The sequence below is a fragment of the Harpia harpyja genome, chromosome 5 (assembly GCF_026419915.1).
Source record: "Harpia harpyja isolate bHarHar1 chromosome 5, bHarHar1 primary haplotype, whole genome shotgun sequence".
NCBI classification, from domain to species: Eukaryota; Metazoa; Chordata; class Aves; order Accipitriformes; family Accipitridae; genus Harpia; species Harpia harpyja.
Window position 1 is genome coordinate 57,552,246 of NC_068944.1, and position 17,640 is coordinate 57,569,885.

General features: G+C 37.3%; 1 protein-coding gene across 50 annotated transcripts in view; it reads left to right on the plus strand.

Annotated features, from left to right (window-relative positions):
* Positions 1-17,640, plus strand: part of RIMS2 (regulating synaptic membrane exocytosis 2) — a 493,527-nt gene that overhangs the window by 402,708 nt on the left and 73,179 nt on the right. For 40 of the 50 annotated variants that reach the window (XM_052787016.1, XM_052787021.1, XM_052787004.1 and 37 more), the window contains 2 exons: positions 13,794-13,966; positions 15,009-15,251. In XM_052787016.1, the coding sequence (XP_052642976.1) occupies positions 13,794-13,966; positions 15,009-15,251 (416 nt within the window). The remainder of the gene's footprint in view (positions 1-13,793; positions 13,967-15,008; positions 15,252-17,640) is intronic. The other 10 variants (XM_052787036.1, XM_052787038.1, XM_052787039.1 and 7 more) reach the window with 1 other exon arrangement.

Below are 17,640 nucleotides of genomic sequence, written 5' to 3' on the forward strand. Positions count from 1 at the left end.
GATTATGGCTGAAATATAAACATCTGACAGTAGACTCATACTGGCTGTCGTTATCTGTCAGCACGTACTTTTTATTGTCAGCCATTTTCTTAGTTTTTATGTAAGCTCCTATTGCTAATCATATATCTAGAAAGCAGAGGTTAAATACGTTATACAATGTTGTTAAAGTACCTTGTAATTTTACAATGAATCTTAAAGAGAAAGTAAAAAAAGAAAATCATCAGTCTATTTTGGCTCTGAATATTCATCAGTTACTGGAGTTTATTGGGAAAAAAAAAGGATTTTCAATAGCAGAAAATTACATTTTTACATTTAAAAAAAAAAACCTGTGTAACACAGTCTTGAGTTTTACAGTAATGAGTTAAATATTCTTTTGCAAAAAAGCAAATATTTTCCAGAAAAAAATTATTTTATCAAAAACATATAAATCAAATATACATCAAAAGGTATATCAAAAGATTTCTATCAAAGCCAGATTCAATTATGTGATTGTAACCATTCCCTTAATAATCACATTTTAAAATCACCTGAGTGCTGTTTTGACCAACTTCCAGCCAGAGTAATCACTGCAATTTATCTTAAATCCTTTCAGCCTTTTTGTAGCAGAAGATATTTTCCTTTCAGAACTGCTTTGTATAGACATGTGAATTACTAAACTGTTAGTCTATTTTGTTTCAGAGTGGCTATCTTTTCATAGTAAATTCAATTATTTCTGTTTACAGTTCTTATCTGAGTTTAAGCTGTAAAGAAGTTCCAAGATGCTATTGAACTGAGTAACAATTAATGTATAAAATAGTGTGACTGTGCTTGAATTAATTACCTAAGATGTGCTGAAACTGATGTTATGCTGATAATAAATGAGAAAATCTATGGAAAACAAGAAAGAAAATTTACCGGGAAATACGTACTAAATATCTGGGTGCCAAAGTGTGATGTTCAAAAATAGAGAATATATGAACTTAATTGAATTGCTGCAACAGTCAGAGAGCTCCAAGAAATGAGAATAATCATCTATGATAAGATGTATCACACCAGGCTGCAGTCTGTGCCACTTAATTCTCTGCCAGGCAGAATAGGTGCAAAAAGGACATTATTCACGTTTGGCAGATAACAAGGGTAGAGCAGTGGTTCCGGCTAGATGGAAACATGTTTGCTAGATCAATTTGCTAGGCTGTTGACCTTGAAAAAACAGGGAAAGGGCGGCACACAGGTAGAAAGGATAGACCTGAAGTCCCAGTGCAGTGCATGCATGAAGCCTGCTTGAACGTGTAGGATTCAAAATGAAGAAGCAGGACCTTTGTCTGCTTCACAGCGGGTGGTTCAGGGGCCACCGAGCACTATCGGACACTACGGGAGGCAGGAGACCAGCCCAGCTCTCCAGTGCTGCAGCAGCCTGAGAAGGTGCTCCTGGGATGGCCAGCGAGAGCCGCTCCCCACGGTTCTGCTGGGCATGCCTTAGAGGGAGGATTCGCCCAGAGCTTACTGTCATCATCTGTAATTCTGACTCTAACGACGAGGCCTGTGAAGTGGTTTTAGCAGTGTGGCTGTTTTCTTCAGTTCGGTCTCTGGGAGTGCTTCTCTTGATTAAACGGGTTGATTTTCTTTGATGGCAGCCACAAAGTTATCAGTGGAAATTTTGCCAGTTTATCATCCTTTTCCCAAACAACAGATTTGTGGTTCTGAGGAATTTTGCCATCTGTCATGCAAGAAAAAAGCTATGTATCTCAATCAGATTTCCCCAAGGTACTGCATTTTTTTGATTCTTTTTTTTTGAAGTATCTTAACTACATCATCTCTTGCAGTTAATTTTAGTGAATATAATGGTGTCTTCAAGCATCTGTATTGCAAGTAGTATATACAAAGGATTTGGATGGATATGTAACACACCACCATTATTCTGTAGAAGCTGGTTCTGTGTGATGGAGCTAAGCAAAGTAGGGTCAGGACCTTGGAGTCTCAGCATAGAGAGGGCTTTCTTTTGTAAAGCCTTAATGCCTTCAGCAACACTTCTAGTGAGAATGTTACTAAAACATGACATTACCTCTGTGGCCCTTCTAACCTATGGTATTTCTGACTGTCATTCGTTGGAAGTAAAGTCTTTGCTTACAAGAATTATTATTGATTTAGTGTTAGGCAATACAATATTTTCTTCAGTAATACATCAGAAGGAATATTATACTCCTCCTGCAGGTGGAAATCATTGTTTTACCAGAGGTTTCACTGACAGTCTGGAATCAGCTAATAATAAGAAATAACAAGAAAAAAAATAAAAACAGTCCTGAAAATTTAATCCTTACTTCTGAACAGAGTAATAATGTACCCCAAAGGTGTTCATTTTTATAATACAAAAAGTAGAATAGGTAAATTATTGCAGCAAACTTATTCTACTACTAGTAATCCAAGATAGGAGAAAATGAAATTTTAGCAAAATTACCAAATAAATTAAGGTCTGCATAAACAAAACCTCTTTTTTTTTTTCCCTATAAAAGAGCATCTTGTCCGAAATCTTTGCCTTGAATATATAGAGATTTTTCATCTAATAACCTTAAGTATCATGCTGAAAAGAAGTTTGGAAATTGTGTTTCTTCCGAAGTCGGTTTATGCTGAGGAAAAAAATTCATCTATCATACAACCAGTTTTGTCATGAAGTTCAACTTGTGTTATCACAGTAAAATTTATCTGATATATCTTTTTTCTTTAAACTATGTAAAATATTTAAAAGATGTTATATTCTTTTCCCCATATAGAGTGTCTTAGATCCATTAAATTTCAGAGAACCAGGATGCATCATCCTGTTTCTATTCTCTATCAAGTGACACATGCCATCAGGTAAAAAACAATTCTAGTGATTTGCATACTTCTGCAGTTTAATCTGAAGCAACTAGCTAATTAATAATATCTGCATTTTATGTAGTTTGAATATGATTTTCTAAAAACAAAATTCAAAACACTGTGACATAGTTTTCTGTATCTAAGAGACGATAATGCAAATTCGCTTCTGGTAAACAGGCTGACTTTCAGTTTCAAGAATTGTAAAGAAGTAACTTGGGTGTTTTTTAGGAGGCAGTTAGAAATGTTTCCTTTCCCAATTCTAAACTAGTTTCTAGTCACATAAATTTAGGAAATGCTATGCTAATGGTATTCTAAGGAAACATCTGTAAAATGAAAATAACTTCAAGGGTTCTCATAATTCATAGACATTAAAGAGGTTTTGACCCCAGAATAGTTCCAATACAGATACCTGTCTTGTGAAATGATCTAAATTTCTCATACAGTTTCAATTGAATTGTTTTTTGTTTCTTTTCTGGAAATATTACATATTATTATCCTACTGTTAAAGTGTTCTATGTGATAAAATTAAAGTTGTAAGTAATGTTAATAGGTGTTGCATATTTTTTGTAAAAGTGAATTCAAATTAACCTTACAAGCAAGCAAGAAGTTAAATTATTGTAATATTTACAATGTGATATGACAGACATAAGTAATACATGTTTTCTAATTAGTCCCTCTTTGAGAACTGAAGCACAATGACTAAAGAGCAAAAGAGAGAGTTCAGTTTCTCTATTCCCTAGGAGCGGTTTGCATGCTCAGAATCTCCCTGCAGCCTTTTTTCCCCTAGTTGCAATGTAACAAGGGTAAAGCTGCTGAGGAAATACATTTTAGGGAAAGGTAATGTTTTCTAAGCAGTTTAACTTGCCTATGGAGGGATAAGGAGATGGTGGTATCTACATCTTGCAGATTTGTTTCCCAAATTTGTAGACAAATTATCAGCTGAGCTCATATATTTCTTATTGTACAGGGATTTTCCAAGATGTATCCTAATAATCAGTGAAAACAAGAGATTAAGAAAAAAAATTATGGGACCTTCCATCAAATCATGGAGGCTACCCTCTGATGTCTATGGATTTAAGGACTTATAAAGTGGAATCATACAAAGATATATTTATATCCTTAGGCACTTCTGCTTACAGGTATAAGCACTCACCAGATGTCGCATGTGTCAATCCAGCTGTTCTCTTTAGCATGAATTCCTTTGAAGGTGCTGTGTCCTAGGACAAATTCAGTGAAAGTCATATTTAAATGTTACATAGGGAAAGTAGGATTAAGGGGGAAGTTCATATCTCTGTTCTCAAACCATCAGGTATGCTAAAATACTTAACAGGCTTTTGGGGTGAAATAAAGTGTAATGAAACAGAAATTCTGTGATAAGAAAAGATGGTTGCCTTTCCATCTCTTTTTATTTGTTTTTGGTTTTATGATCCAAGGACTAAAACAAATTATGGAAATGTAGTTTAAAATCCAGGTTAAATGAGTACTCCTTAAAATGCATATTGTTTGACTTCCTAGCTTGTGTTTGCAAAGTAACATCTCAAAGAAGCCCAAATTGGGTAGAACAATCAGAGGCAAAAGAGGATTTCTTAAAACCGAAATCCTGCCTCGTTATTCTCTTTGAAAAATAAGCTGCTGCCTGGGTGGCAGGACCGCATGAAGTGCAAGAGATTTTGAGTGCAATAGTGATAGAAATGGCATGTGAACAGCTTGAGGAACAGAAGCAAATACAGGAAGCACACTTTGATTCTGTTTATCCAACATAAGTAGGATTCACTAGAGATAGAAGACTAAACCAGACCAGAAACAGAACTAAGAGTTATCACTGAAACTGAACCCATTGAACAAGTGAGTTAACTGTAGGCAGGCTTGCCAATTTGTCCTAACAAACATGCTGGAGTTCACCAGGAGATGAAGCACTGGGCATACCGTTAAATGCAGTTGCATAGTAGATTGTGAAGCCCTGGACACCTCCATTTTTGTAATCGCCCTGACTTGAACAGCACAGATTTTTTACAGTGAGCAGCGTCCATGATGATGCATCTTCAGGAGACTTGGCACAGTGTTCTGGAATGCTAAAGGATTGCTGATCTCTATTTTAAATAGATATTCTTCCTTCTGTATAAGACAGTCAAGAAGTTAATCTGTGGCAATTAAAAAGACGCTAATGAGTTTGAGAAGATTTACATCAAGAGTTTATTACCCACCATCACAAAGCCAGACTGTGGACCTGTTTCTCTAAAGTGAAACTTGGTGACTGACTCTGCCCTGTTTTAAATAGCAGTTAAAAGTCAGGAGAAGGTCAGCAGTATGAAGGGGAATTTAGACAGCAAACGTTTCAAATAAATCTTAGAAAGAGCTTTGTTTTATTTTCCGTTTTGCCTGCTTTCCTGAGTTACTTTCATGTCAGAAAAAGGGGACTGATGGACATCCTCCTACCCTTAATTCTCATTAAAGGGTTCTTCTTTTGAAGCTCTTACTTATTTACCTTCATATTATGTAGACTCATATTTCTTCAAGATCTTTGCTTTTGTTCAAAAATTGTTGGGAATATTCTGGCTACATGAGAGCATTCCATGGTACACCTATAACTTATTAAGGCATGTTTGATTCATCAGATCTTGTAACAAGGTGAAGTCCATCCACAGGACACACGAGATTTTCTATTCATTCCAATTTATATAGTCAATTACAGGTGTTTTACCCCAGCTGTATGCTATACCTGGATCTCTCTTCTACCTCATTTAGTCTGTCAGAATCAGCTAGAACCATGGAAAAGATGACCATACTTTAATATTCAGACTATGAAAACTCTTCTTAAAAATCTCAGTTACTTTCCTTGATAGATAATAGAAATTAGTTGTCTTTGTTTTTAAAGTAGATGTCTAGTTCTATAGTACATGAGGCATACTACCGAAGGATGCAGGCCAGTGGTGGTAGCCTTTTGTTATTATGAAATGTCATGTCCGAGAGTCCTGTTCCAATGACTTGATGATTTGGAGTAAAAGCTCTCTCTATGGGTAGTGACTTTAAGGTAGCTTTGATGAGATTTTATGAAACACCTGCTTGGCCATTATAAACCTTATGTTTTCACTCCAGTGTGCAACACATCTTGGCTTGCCTTTTAAGGATTTTTTTGAGGTGATGCTTAGAATTGTTCCTGTGTTGTTTCACCTGTCTTCTACTTTACCTTAAACAACAGTTTTTTACTCAATGTGTTTTTCGTAGGACAGATGGGATTTTAAACAGTGTCTTTGTGATTTTTAACAGTCTTTGAAATAATGTGGTAACTTCATATACCCCAGCAGAGAGTTTTCAGTGCTCTCTCTTTTCAAAATTTGTAAAATTTGGTCCTGACTTAAAGTAAGATTAAATAAGAACACTTAGTTCCCTTGACTGGATGAAGCTACCTTTGTGAATTAATTCTGCATCTATAACAGCTTGATTTCAGAACAGATATCAGTGCAGCTGAAATTAGAGGTTGTCTTGATCTTCCAAAAGTCATATTTTATGAAAAAGAACTTCAGAACAAGAGACTACTTGGTGTTTTGAAACTGACTGCAGGAACAGCTTTTTTTGTAGGAAGACAAACTTGTTGACAAACTAATTCTCAAGCTCACTAAAAGACCCAAATACTTCTTAAGAGCTGCTTTCTACTTTACCAAATATTTGTAGGTCCTGTAAGCTCTCCTTGATGTAATCCCAGAATATTTTCTAGTGCTCTCCTATATCTATTTCACATTGTGCACTTAGGGGGTTCTTAAAAAAATTGCAACATATGCCAACATATGTTAAGGAGACGATTTTTTGTCTTTTGATTTGGCTTGCCTCCAGACTGCCTCCCTCTAGATTTCCGGTTATCCATTGGCAGCTTCGGCATTACTGCTGCCCTTGCACTTTCTTCTTCAGCTCCTGGATCACCTTGACCTGTAGGATGACAGAGTAATTGGGGTTGGAGGGGACCTTGGGAGCTGTCTAGTCTAACCCCTAGCTTAAAGCAGGGTCAGCTGTGAAATCAGCACAGGTTGCTCAGAGCTTTGTCTGGTCAGGTCTTGAAAACATTCAAGGATGAAAGCTGCACAACTTGTCTGGGCAACCTGATCCACTGCTTCATTGTACCTGTGGTAAAAATGTGCCTTCTTATACCAGCCAGAGCTGCTGTGAATTGCTTGGCTCTGTCTTTTTGACATCCTCCCTGTATGACCTGGCAGGGTGCTCTTAGGTACTCCCAAAGCCATCACTTCTCCAGGCAGAACAAGCTCAGCTCCCTCAGCCTCTCCTCACAGGGCAAATACTCTAGCCCCAGCCATCTTGGTGGCCCTCCAATAAACTCATCCTAGTTTATCAATGTCATTGTTGTACTTTGGGTCTCAAAACTGGATACAATATTCTAGATGTGCTCTAGTGATTGCAAGTAAAGGGGAATAATCACTCCCCTTGATCTGCTGGTTATGTTCCAGTCAACACAACCAAGGCTGCCTTTCTTTGCCGCCAGGGCCCACTGCTGACTTGCTCGATCTTTTTCATTGTTCAGTTTTCATTTACTAATTTAGCAGTAGGATGCTGTTTGCAACATTGCTTAGTCCCGTAGTGAAATCGGGTTTTAGGAGCTCCTTTGTAAGACTGTATACATGAGCACTGGTTAGTGAAATCAATAAACAGATGGCACCAAACCACTAAGGGAAAGATGTGAGAACTTCTGAAGTAGGGTTTTTTTTCACATGTTCAATAGAAATACGGATGTTCCTTTTTACCAACATGTTTCAATTGGTGGCCTAACTTTACTGGAGATTAGGATGGTTTAGAAGGTGGGGTTTGCAAATCAGGTGACAGTTAGTTCTTTTTATTTAAGGTAGAAGTAGATTGGGATGTTCTGAATAATGGGAAAAAATTATGTTGGATAAGGAATGGAGGCAAGGAATGGATGTACAGGAAACCACCTTACATCCAGCTAGATTTACTGGTTCAAGAACTGTACTGCTCAGAAGTAGCAACACCATGTGTAGCTCTCTCTTTTATGCTAGTGCAAGACAAGAATGCCAAGAGAGGCACAGTAGGGCCAGGGTCAGGAGATCAAGGGGTGCCTAATGCAGAGCAAGAATGGGCTGAAGAGAGAACAGGGTTGGAACAGCGCCAGTGGGACTCACCAGAAGAAAAATACAGGGCTAAGAAAGCAGGATCCAAGAATTAGGAATAAAAAGGAGGAATACAGGATAGGATCCCGGACTAAAAAGCAGAAATCAGGATCAGCAGCCAAGAATTAGTCTGAGCTAGAACTGGTTGCAGCTCCATATTGAGAAGCCCAAGGCAACTGTGCAGCTTATTATATACCTAATACCAGAGCAGTGCAAGAATTAATGTCCCTGGTCAGTCCTTAAATCTCCCAAGGGACTGATGGATGCTATGTGCAGCTGATAGCTAAAGCAGGGCTGGCAAAGTCTGACCTGGCTAGCTGTACCTCAGTCGCCTTGATGGAGCCTGACAGGAGTGACAAATGTAAGCACAGATTATTGAGTTGGCTAAGTATGAATTACATGCAAGGGCAGATTCATCATAGCCTTCATCTTGGGTTTGTGTGTATGCAAGCTACAGATTAAACATATATTCTCTCTATGTATTCATTTGTATATGGTATTTTGTAAAAAGGACTTAGAATCTTTTGCTTTATATAAATGTAATGCTGTTGTTATAAATATTAGTATTTGGTTTTATTTTTAATGGCAGACTTCATTAGGCAGCCATTAACAAAGGTTTTAGGAAGAATCAAACAATCCAATAACATTCATTCAAATGATGTGTGGTAACTAAACTTTGCAATGCCTTTAGAGGCTGTGAACTTGCACCAAAAGCTACAGTTGGAATTACAGAACATTTCATACAATTGCTGTGCTCTGGCTGCTCGAGAGCTTTTGTCAGCAGGGCAAAGAACTATTGAAACAGTCCAGAATGGTTCTTTAATCTTCTTCTAGGAGCACAATGGACAATTGTCTGAAACATCTTCCCAACATTTTGATCAGTAAAAACATTGACCAGATTTGCATGTTCCTATGTAAATGCTAGCAAATAAAAACTGATGAGTAGACTATAAAATAGAAGAAAAAAAGATAATAAAATAGAAAGACGGTTGGAAATCACTGACAATTTCAATTGCCTGGACAACTGCATGACTGTATAGTCCAAGATGGAAGAGTGGTAACAATAGATTAAAGCAATATAAAACACTTTAAGACTCCCTTTGAATTAGAAGTTCCAAAACAGTTTGAGAAATAAGTATCAGAGCAGTTGTAGCTCCATGTGGCTTGTCAGTCATACAGTGGTAGTTCACAAAGAGGTCAAAATGTTTGCAGAGGTTGTATAGAAAGCAAAGCAGGTATTTGTTTTTCAGCTTTAATAAACTTGAATTCACTACTACAGAAAAGTAATCTATTGCAGCTACAAGATATTGGCACAAACACCTAACTGCCACTTTGTTAGGGTCTCCAGCTGATTATTTTACTAATGCAGGGGAAAGGGCTTTTAGAAACTTTAAAACTTGTTTGATAGAATCTGTAATAATGAAATTTATCCCATTCTTCAACACAGCAAAATATGACAAAATCAGCTTACTATTAAAAATGCAAAAGTGACTTTTAATCAACCCTTCTGCTTGCAGCAGACTTCCTATTGTTGGAACAGCTTGAAGAGGCTGGCTACTCTTACTGCTTTATGGGTCATAAAGTCCAGAATGCTGCCTATGTTATATGAGTCTCGATTGGGTTAGAAATGAAAATTTAACCTTATTCCAATAAAAGAGGCATATAATTCCAGCATGGGGAAAAGTCAGGAGATAGTTTTCCTACTGCTGTGGCTGTTATTTAAAAAAGAAAAAAGAAAAAAATTAAAAAGAAACAGTATTTAATTAACCTACGTACTAGGCAAGTGCACTTCACCACAGCCTGGACCTCCTGATTGTCCAACCCAGGGCAGCTCTCAGTGCACATGAGGCTCCCTTACTGTCCTCGTGCCCATATTTTCTTCTGTGGGAAATTGAAGCATACAGCGTAGTTGCTGGATCTGATGATCCAAACATGTGGCCATGCCACCGCCAGGATCCAGCCCCGGAGGCTGCAGTTCCCCAGCAGTGTGCATTCAGACAGTGCAGGCTCCTATAGCACGGTACGTAGGGACAGCAGTGGAGAGGGATGGGAAATGGTAGCAGTGTTTCAAGTATAATGGGTGGATGGCACTTGGTTAATAATGACCTTTTCAGTCTAATAGTTGACCTTATCATACAGTTGGTGACATTTAGAAAAAAAAGAAAGTAAAATTTGGAGGAAGGAAACAAGGAGGTATATGAAATATATGATGATGTAATCCTTGGGGCAACTTTAGCCACACAAAAAATGAAGAAAGAATAGTACAAAATCATGCAAAAATGGTTCGTTTTACAGTCAGAGTGTATGACATTGAAGAACTAATACTTTTATAAAATCAATATTCACACAGTGGAAGTGCCATTTTACTGTTGAGGCAGAGAACAAAGGAGAACTTCAGAAACTGCCTTATATAGAATTGCAATTTAAGAAACAAATGTAAAATTGAAATGCCAGCATGGCTTCTGCCAGACAAGCAGTATGTTTCCTTTTGTATTCTGTGCTACAGTTACTGAAACACTAACATGCAATACACTCACTATTATAATCCAATTCCTAAACAAAATTAAGTCAGATATAAATTCAAAAGCAGACCTTAGAAGCAGAATAAAGAGCAATTTGGAGTGGAGTTAATGGATGAATATGAGGTGTCTGAGCTTTGTCCAGCAACAAAGACAATTTAGGTTCAGTTTCTAGATGTTACTTTGGTAGGCAGCTAGCAGATGCTGAGACTGTAACTCAGACAATGTGCAAATAAAACTTTTAAAAACAAATATTGTATATTAAGACATTCAGATTTAATGAAAGGATCCATTAACTTTCCCAATTTGAAATCTAAAACATCCTGAAATAGTAAAGGTCAAATAATATTTCTGTGCCATCTGACCCAATTGGAAACATTTGATGGGAAGTACCATTACATACAACTGAGAAAAAAGAGACAAGGTAATGATTTGATGATCTTTTTTCACATTATATTTCTGAAATGATTTACCTTTAAGTTGCTTTTCTTGCCATAGCAATTATCAATCTTCACCATATATCACTAGATTATTACTATTGCATTAGCTTTAAAAAAAAATACAGTAAGGTTGTTTTATTTATGAAAATGTCGATTTGTTATATACAGCACTTTTTGCTATGAAAAATGTATTTTAAGAACTGATGTTCTCCAGGTGTGGAAATGAAACAGACAAAATCAAACCCACAGGTTTTTGAAACTTTCAGTTTGCTGCAGAATGATTCTTTAGAATAACTTTGTTCAGTGCTGATACCCTTTGCTGCTTCATGTTGCTTGCAAGTATTTAATTTAGAAGGGCTCATTTCCATGGACTGCTTGGCAAGCTCAGTGTGGGATCTGCAGGTTGAGGTCTGTTATTCTATGAGTCACCACAAGTAATTACCTATCCCCTAATTGGAATGTAATTAACAATTCCATCAATCGTTACGTCTGACACTACGGTCTATCTTATTTTCCCAAAGGATAGCCACATTAGGTCTGTAATGCTAGCAGTGTGTCTACCCTGAGGTCACTAGCCACTGTCAACATGACAGCTGTTCCTATAGGCACACACAGCTTGGCTGTACGTTAGCTCTGTCGGGAGCCAGTAGCAGCGTAGCCTTGGCAGCACAGGGTTTGCACAGCAAGTACATCTGCTTGGGAGCCTCGGCAAATACTGAAGGCCTGAGGGCAGCTCTGCGTTGCCTTTTCTGTAGTGCGTGGTGGTAGCCCAGTACACCAGGCTGTACTTCCCAGTCTTGGTAGTTTTAGGCTAAATCAACACGAATTGCACTCATAACTTGGTCTTCAATGCAGAATTATTCTAGAGAGGGTTAGGTGGGTGGAACTAAATAGATGGGACTCAATATATACACATTTCACCAGACATAGTTGGTTTTTTCTTCCCCAAAGGGCTAAGTAGTTGCTCTTTTAAAAGGAGTTGCTGAAAAAGAACAATCCTTTTATTCTGGTATAATGTTCTATTATCTCTGCTGATCAGGACAGCTGTTTAATCATTGTTTTTATGTTCCCAAATGAATATATCAATAATAATATGTACTGTCTTCTTTATCAAGCAAAGATATTAAAGGCATCAATAAAAACAGTAAATATTACAACATTTAAACGTAATCACAGAGACACTCTGTGAGTTTATGTCTGGCTAAGTGCACTCTCACACTTAAAGGCTGGGGAGGGCTCGAGTGGTTTGTCAATGGACACAAATACTGTAAATTAGTACAGATCAGGAAGCCAGCTGCAGCATGTGCAACCATTTTATGTAAGCGTGCAGTTCAGGTTGTGCTTGGTCACTGTCTGCAACATGTGTACAGCGTAACCTGCATGAGTACTTTTTCTTTTTATTTCATTTCTGTGTCTTAAAACAGGCAAAATAACTTACTACTTCTAAGTGTAAAATTCATTTATGGTAAATAAGCACTCAAATGCTATTCTGAAATGCTATTTAGACACTGCACAGTCTTTCAGAGTACTTCCCAGTGTAACATTCCTTGCAAGAGAACAGAAGGAAATGATCTGTGTACTTCATGAAAGACAGTTATTCTAAAACTATAAAAACCAGACAAATTTGATAGCCAAACCTGGACACCCTTCTCTTCTGCAGGACTACACAGATCTGCCACTTTACATTGTGAATTATTTTCTCCAGGTGGATGAGCCCAACGTTGCTACCCCCAAGAGTTCAACAAGCCACTGATGTATTTTGCAGATTATTTTCCCCCATTGTTCTCTTTCAGTCCTGTCTGTGCTGCTCTTTACATCTTCCAATACTGTCTTCTTTCCATGGCAGCCAAACAACTAGCTGGTGATCATTGACAATTCATCTTGCAGTACTATTTTTCTGGAAAGATTATCAATAGTAACTCATCAGATTTCTGTATACACGGAAATGTCTGTGTATGAAGAGGAGAGGGAAAAATATCTTTCTGCTATTCATTATATCTGCACGTAGTGCAATGCAGAGTGGCACAGACTTAGCATTAATTTAGAGCTAACTTGTGTAACAAGAAAAAATAGCCATAATATTTTGTTCAGATCTAACTTGAATACCTCTGCAAAACATTGCTTTATGTTATATGGCCACCAGTCACCTGCCAGTTCCGTGTTTGGAATATACTGTTAAAAAGTTCAAATACTGTTGTAATTTTTTAGTTTCTGAGGTATTTGTACATTGTCAGTACAAATTATCTCTAGTCCTGTCCCATTCTTTCAGACTTCCCAGCCCAGCAGTTCAGCAACATGAATGGTTTGTTTGCACAGCTACATCACTTTGTCCTCTGGTGTGATAATCTCATCTATCTATTTACTTAAAAAAAAAAAAAAAATCAACATTTGTCAACTAGAAGTTCTTGTAAATAGGCTAGGCCCCAAAAGAGACACGTATTTTATAGACAGCGTGAAGCACATTCTGTCTTTTGTTCAGTTTTTCATGAGCTCAGTAATCATGGGCAAGTCAGTAAGTCTCTCTGCTTTGCTTTGTGCACTGGTGAAATAGTTGCGGTAAGAATATTCTGTGATGGTTTAGATGTCTTTGCTAAGGTTTGTGAAACCTTTGGAAGAGCTGAAAGTTTTGTACAAGTCACTCTATGGAAGAAGCTGAGGAGCCAATAACTTGAATGGGCTAGCAAAGCAGAGTAAAATTAATAGAAACCAAGATATAACTTGTACTCTGTATCAGTTAAAAACTTAATTATAAAAATTCAGGCAGTCTGGTGACAAAGGCAGTTTAGATAGCATCAGGGACCAGCTCCATAGCTGATTCGTGGTAGTATGTCACTGACAACATCTGTATCCTTGTCCCTTTCCTCTTACAGTATCGGTCAGGACGGGATCCTCAGCGAGGCTCAGACAATGTTTCCAATAAGTCTTCAGACAGCGATGTCAGTGATGTCTCCGCTGTGTCACGGACAAGCAGTGCTTCGCGTTTCAGCAGCACAAGCTACATGTCTGTCCAGTCAGAGCGTCCAAGAGGAAACAAGAAAATAAGGTGAGTGCGAGGAACTGTAGTGCCAGCCATAGCCGTGTAATTTAAGTAACTGAACATTTGTCAATATTTGTGTTTGAAATTAATGTTTTGCCTAGGTTGAAATTTGCAGGGAAATTGCAAAATACTGGTTTAAGTGTCTTCTTCATCTAATGCTTTTTGAAGTCTTCATGGTATTTGTTTTTAGCCAAGTTTTGTCGTCTTGGGTTATACTAACATACCCTAAAATAACAAACATGTGCTGTCAGCAAGCATTAGATACACTTAGATTTGTACTTTCTGAAAACCATTTAGTAAAATAATGTAGCTGAAAAGACAGTTTAACTTGAAAATTTGTGCCAGCAATGTCACAGGCATCTTAATTTCCTTTTAAATTAGAGCTGCTGAACTTTTATAGAAGTCTTATTTAATACTTACACAGACCAATTCAATTTATTTAATATTTACACTAGTCCAACTTAACTGTAAGCGTACAACCATTGAAGTACTCTTCAACAAGATGCACGCAGCGTATCTGTGAGCAAAACACATCGCCTTTGCCTGCACCCTGTGCACACTCAGAGGAGCTCTACCTGTAGAACAAGTGAAAGATTGTTTTTCTTGGAAGGTGTAACCCATCTGCATCTCTCAGCAAAATTCAATGCCAGCCTATATTAATTCTCAGAAAATTGTCCTCTTCAGAGAAATCGTGTGTTTGAAAAGATTGTTTAAACATCTACTTATATGAGCATTGTTAGAGCCACATTGTTTCTGTCATACAGTTTTGTATACATTTCTAAATGTGATGTATTGCCATGCAAATTTTATTCAAAGAGGGACTTAGACACTGTCCTAAGAAAACATCCCAAGGTTCTCTAGTGTAGGCTTGAGTCTTAGCCAGCATGGTTTAACTTAAGACTGCTTCCATCTTTTAGATTTTATTTCCTTTCTTTTGCATTTCCTTTCTTGTGAGTTCATGCATGCTCTTCTCCATGACCTTAACTTTAATTTATTCTTTTCTTTTTTCTTTTTGCATGTCTTTTTCAATTTTTGTTGACTTCACAAGGACAAGGGATATAGAGGGAAAAAAAGAGGGAGGGCTGGAAGGGGATGAACAAAATGGAATATTTCCTGAGGAGGAAGAAAAAGAGGAGGAGGAGGAGGAGGAAAAAGCAAAGGAGCAAGAAATTAATGAAAAAGGGGAAGGGCAAGAGGTGACAAAGAACTGTGATAAGGAGGAAATCAAAGGATCAGGGCATGATGAAAAAGCTCAAGAAGACCAAGCTGAGGAAGGGAAAGAGGATGACAGGTAAAATATACTTCTGTTTCTATAGACCTATTCTTCTTCCTCCTGTACCAGGACCCTACTTGTCATCCCTTTTTTTCCCTTTTGCTTAGCTTATTGTCTATGTTCCCTGCAGCTTTTTTTGCTTTCAATCATGATGCTTTCATATTTAAGCAAGTTTCACTCTCAGCTTCAGTGAGCTTGTTCTGCATACCAAATGATGCAGCACACTAACTTGACTCATTATTATGCATGCAACTACAGCATATTATTTTTTAAATTGGTTTAGACTAGAGTTTGAGTTTGACTATAATAAACAATAGAAATTATAAGGTTCCTTATTATATTCCCTGCTTGAATTATTATTTCAGGGAAAAATCTTTTGTTGAGTGATATCTCATCAATATCAAAACCATCTTTACTTCCATTTGTGACAGTACTAAAGAAGAGAATTTGGATTTTTTTTTTTTTTTTGTAATCTTCTTTGTGTAGGCTCATAAATGTGCATATTGATCGACAATCGACATGGATAAGCAGAGTCTTCCCTTTTATTCCATGTGAATAACTGTCATGGGTTGCTGTATTGTGGAGGGGTCGTGTACATCTGCTGCTCTAATGTGTCCAGAAACATTTCAGCACAATTGGCTAAGGTTTTATCAAATAAGATTCTGGATTTATACATTTTACCACCATTACTTTGAACCATGACTTTTAATGTAAATGAGTGACATTTTGTATTGCAAAATCCATGTAATTTGCATAAAGAGAAATACAATATACCTTTTTTCTTCATTAGCAAAAAATGAGTTTGAGATTTGCTGAATATTCTTGAACCCCTTCTCACCTACACAAGAATGGCAGAAAATCTCAGAAAAAAATACTTTCTTTTAACCTGCTAATTCTGCACTATCTATAGATAACTTACACCTGTAAAACTGTGCTCATATATATTAGGGAAAGCACAGAGCACTCTATGGCAATCCACTTTCTTCCTTTGCTATAAACTTACATGTGTACATGCCTGTACGTACACACACACATGAACATGCACAAAGCAAAGGTGGTACAAAAAGAGTATCAAAATGCATAGTGTTCAGTCTGGGGTGATATGGACCAATATACCCATGCTACTGCTTTTATACATTAAGTGCCATCATTCCTTCACTCGTGAATACATTTTAGAATTCAGCAAAAGCAGTTGTTTAGAAAAAGCTGTCTTTAAGACTGCCTTGCCATATGTGTTCCAGGGACTGCTAAATGGTAGTGTGGGAAAGGATATTTCAAAGACCTTTTTCTCTCCCAGCTCCCACTAAGTGCCCAGTTTAATGGATCTGGAAGTCCTGCCTCTCAAAAAGCATGACCCTGTATCTGCTTTCCAGCTTTCACACATGTTAGTCTTCAGACAAAATGCTGTCCCTCACAAAAAGTCCTCTTTGAGAAACAAGTTCTCGTTCCCCATGCCAGCTTGTTCCTCTGCTTGTTAGCTGCTCTGTGCCTTCAGGAAGAAGCAGCAGAAGTCAGGAGTCCCTACTTAATAGAGAAACAAATATTATTAAGAGACTGCTGTGCAGTGACTTTTGTTCATGTTTTAGATTTTGGCTCCCAAGATGGAAACCAGCCTCTAGTATTATTTGCTCACTTTGCCCATTTTGACCACTTTTAGTATGTAAGTTATAAATAAAAAGGAAAGTTTCTCTAAATCCACCTTCCTTTCCCAAGGTACAATAAGTGCTCATCTCTTTAGTATTGTGTGAACATTCTTCTAGGTAAGAAGCAAACTGAAAAGCACAGATTGATTCTGATATAGATATAGGTACAGCTATAGGTATATATATACATTTATATACACACATAATTGTGTCTCAGTAACATACTGAAGTATCATGACCTGTGTATTCAGTGGACAAACCCAAAGGCAAGATCGATCCTAAGCATTGTTGTAAATTCAGTGCCTTCTGCTTGCTTGTTTGGCAATTTATAAGATACTTTATACCTGGAAATTTATAAGGTACTTGTAAGATAAGTTAACAACTTCAGCTTTCCAAAAAATGTTTTCAGACACGCCACCAATATTAAACAATCACCAAAGCATCACTTAATAATTAAACATATCAATATGTATTTGAGAGACCCAACAGAACCAAAGCAGCCAGTTCATCCATCACAGAACAGTAATAAATTATCATCTAGTTCTTGAGATCTTGGGCATCAAGAAAAGATATATTGCAGGTGGGAATTTTCAACATATATTTTTACTTCAGAGGTGCATCTGTAGTTGAACAGCAGTCACCTTTCCTCTGGGCAATCTGGAACGCAGGGGCTGCTCTCAATCACTCCACCATCAAAAATTAGCTCATTAAGGATACATCATACCTCTTGATGTCACTGTGCTTATATACTTTATGAGTAATGG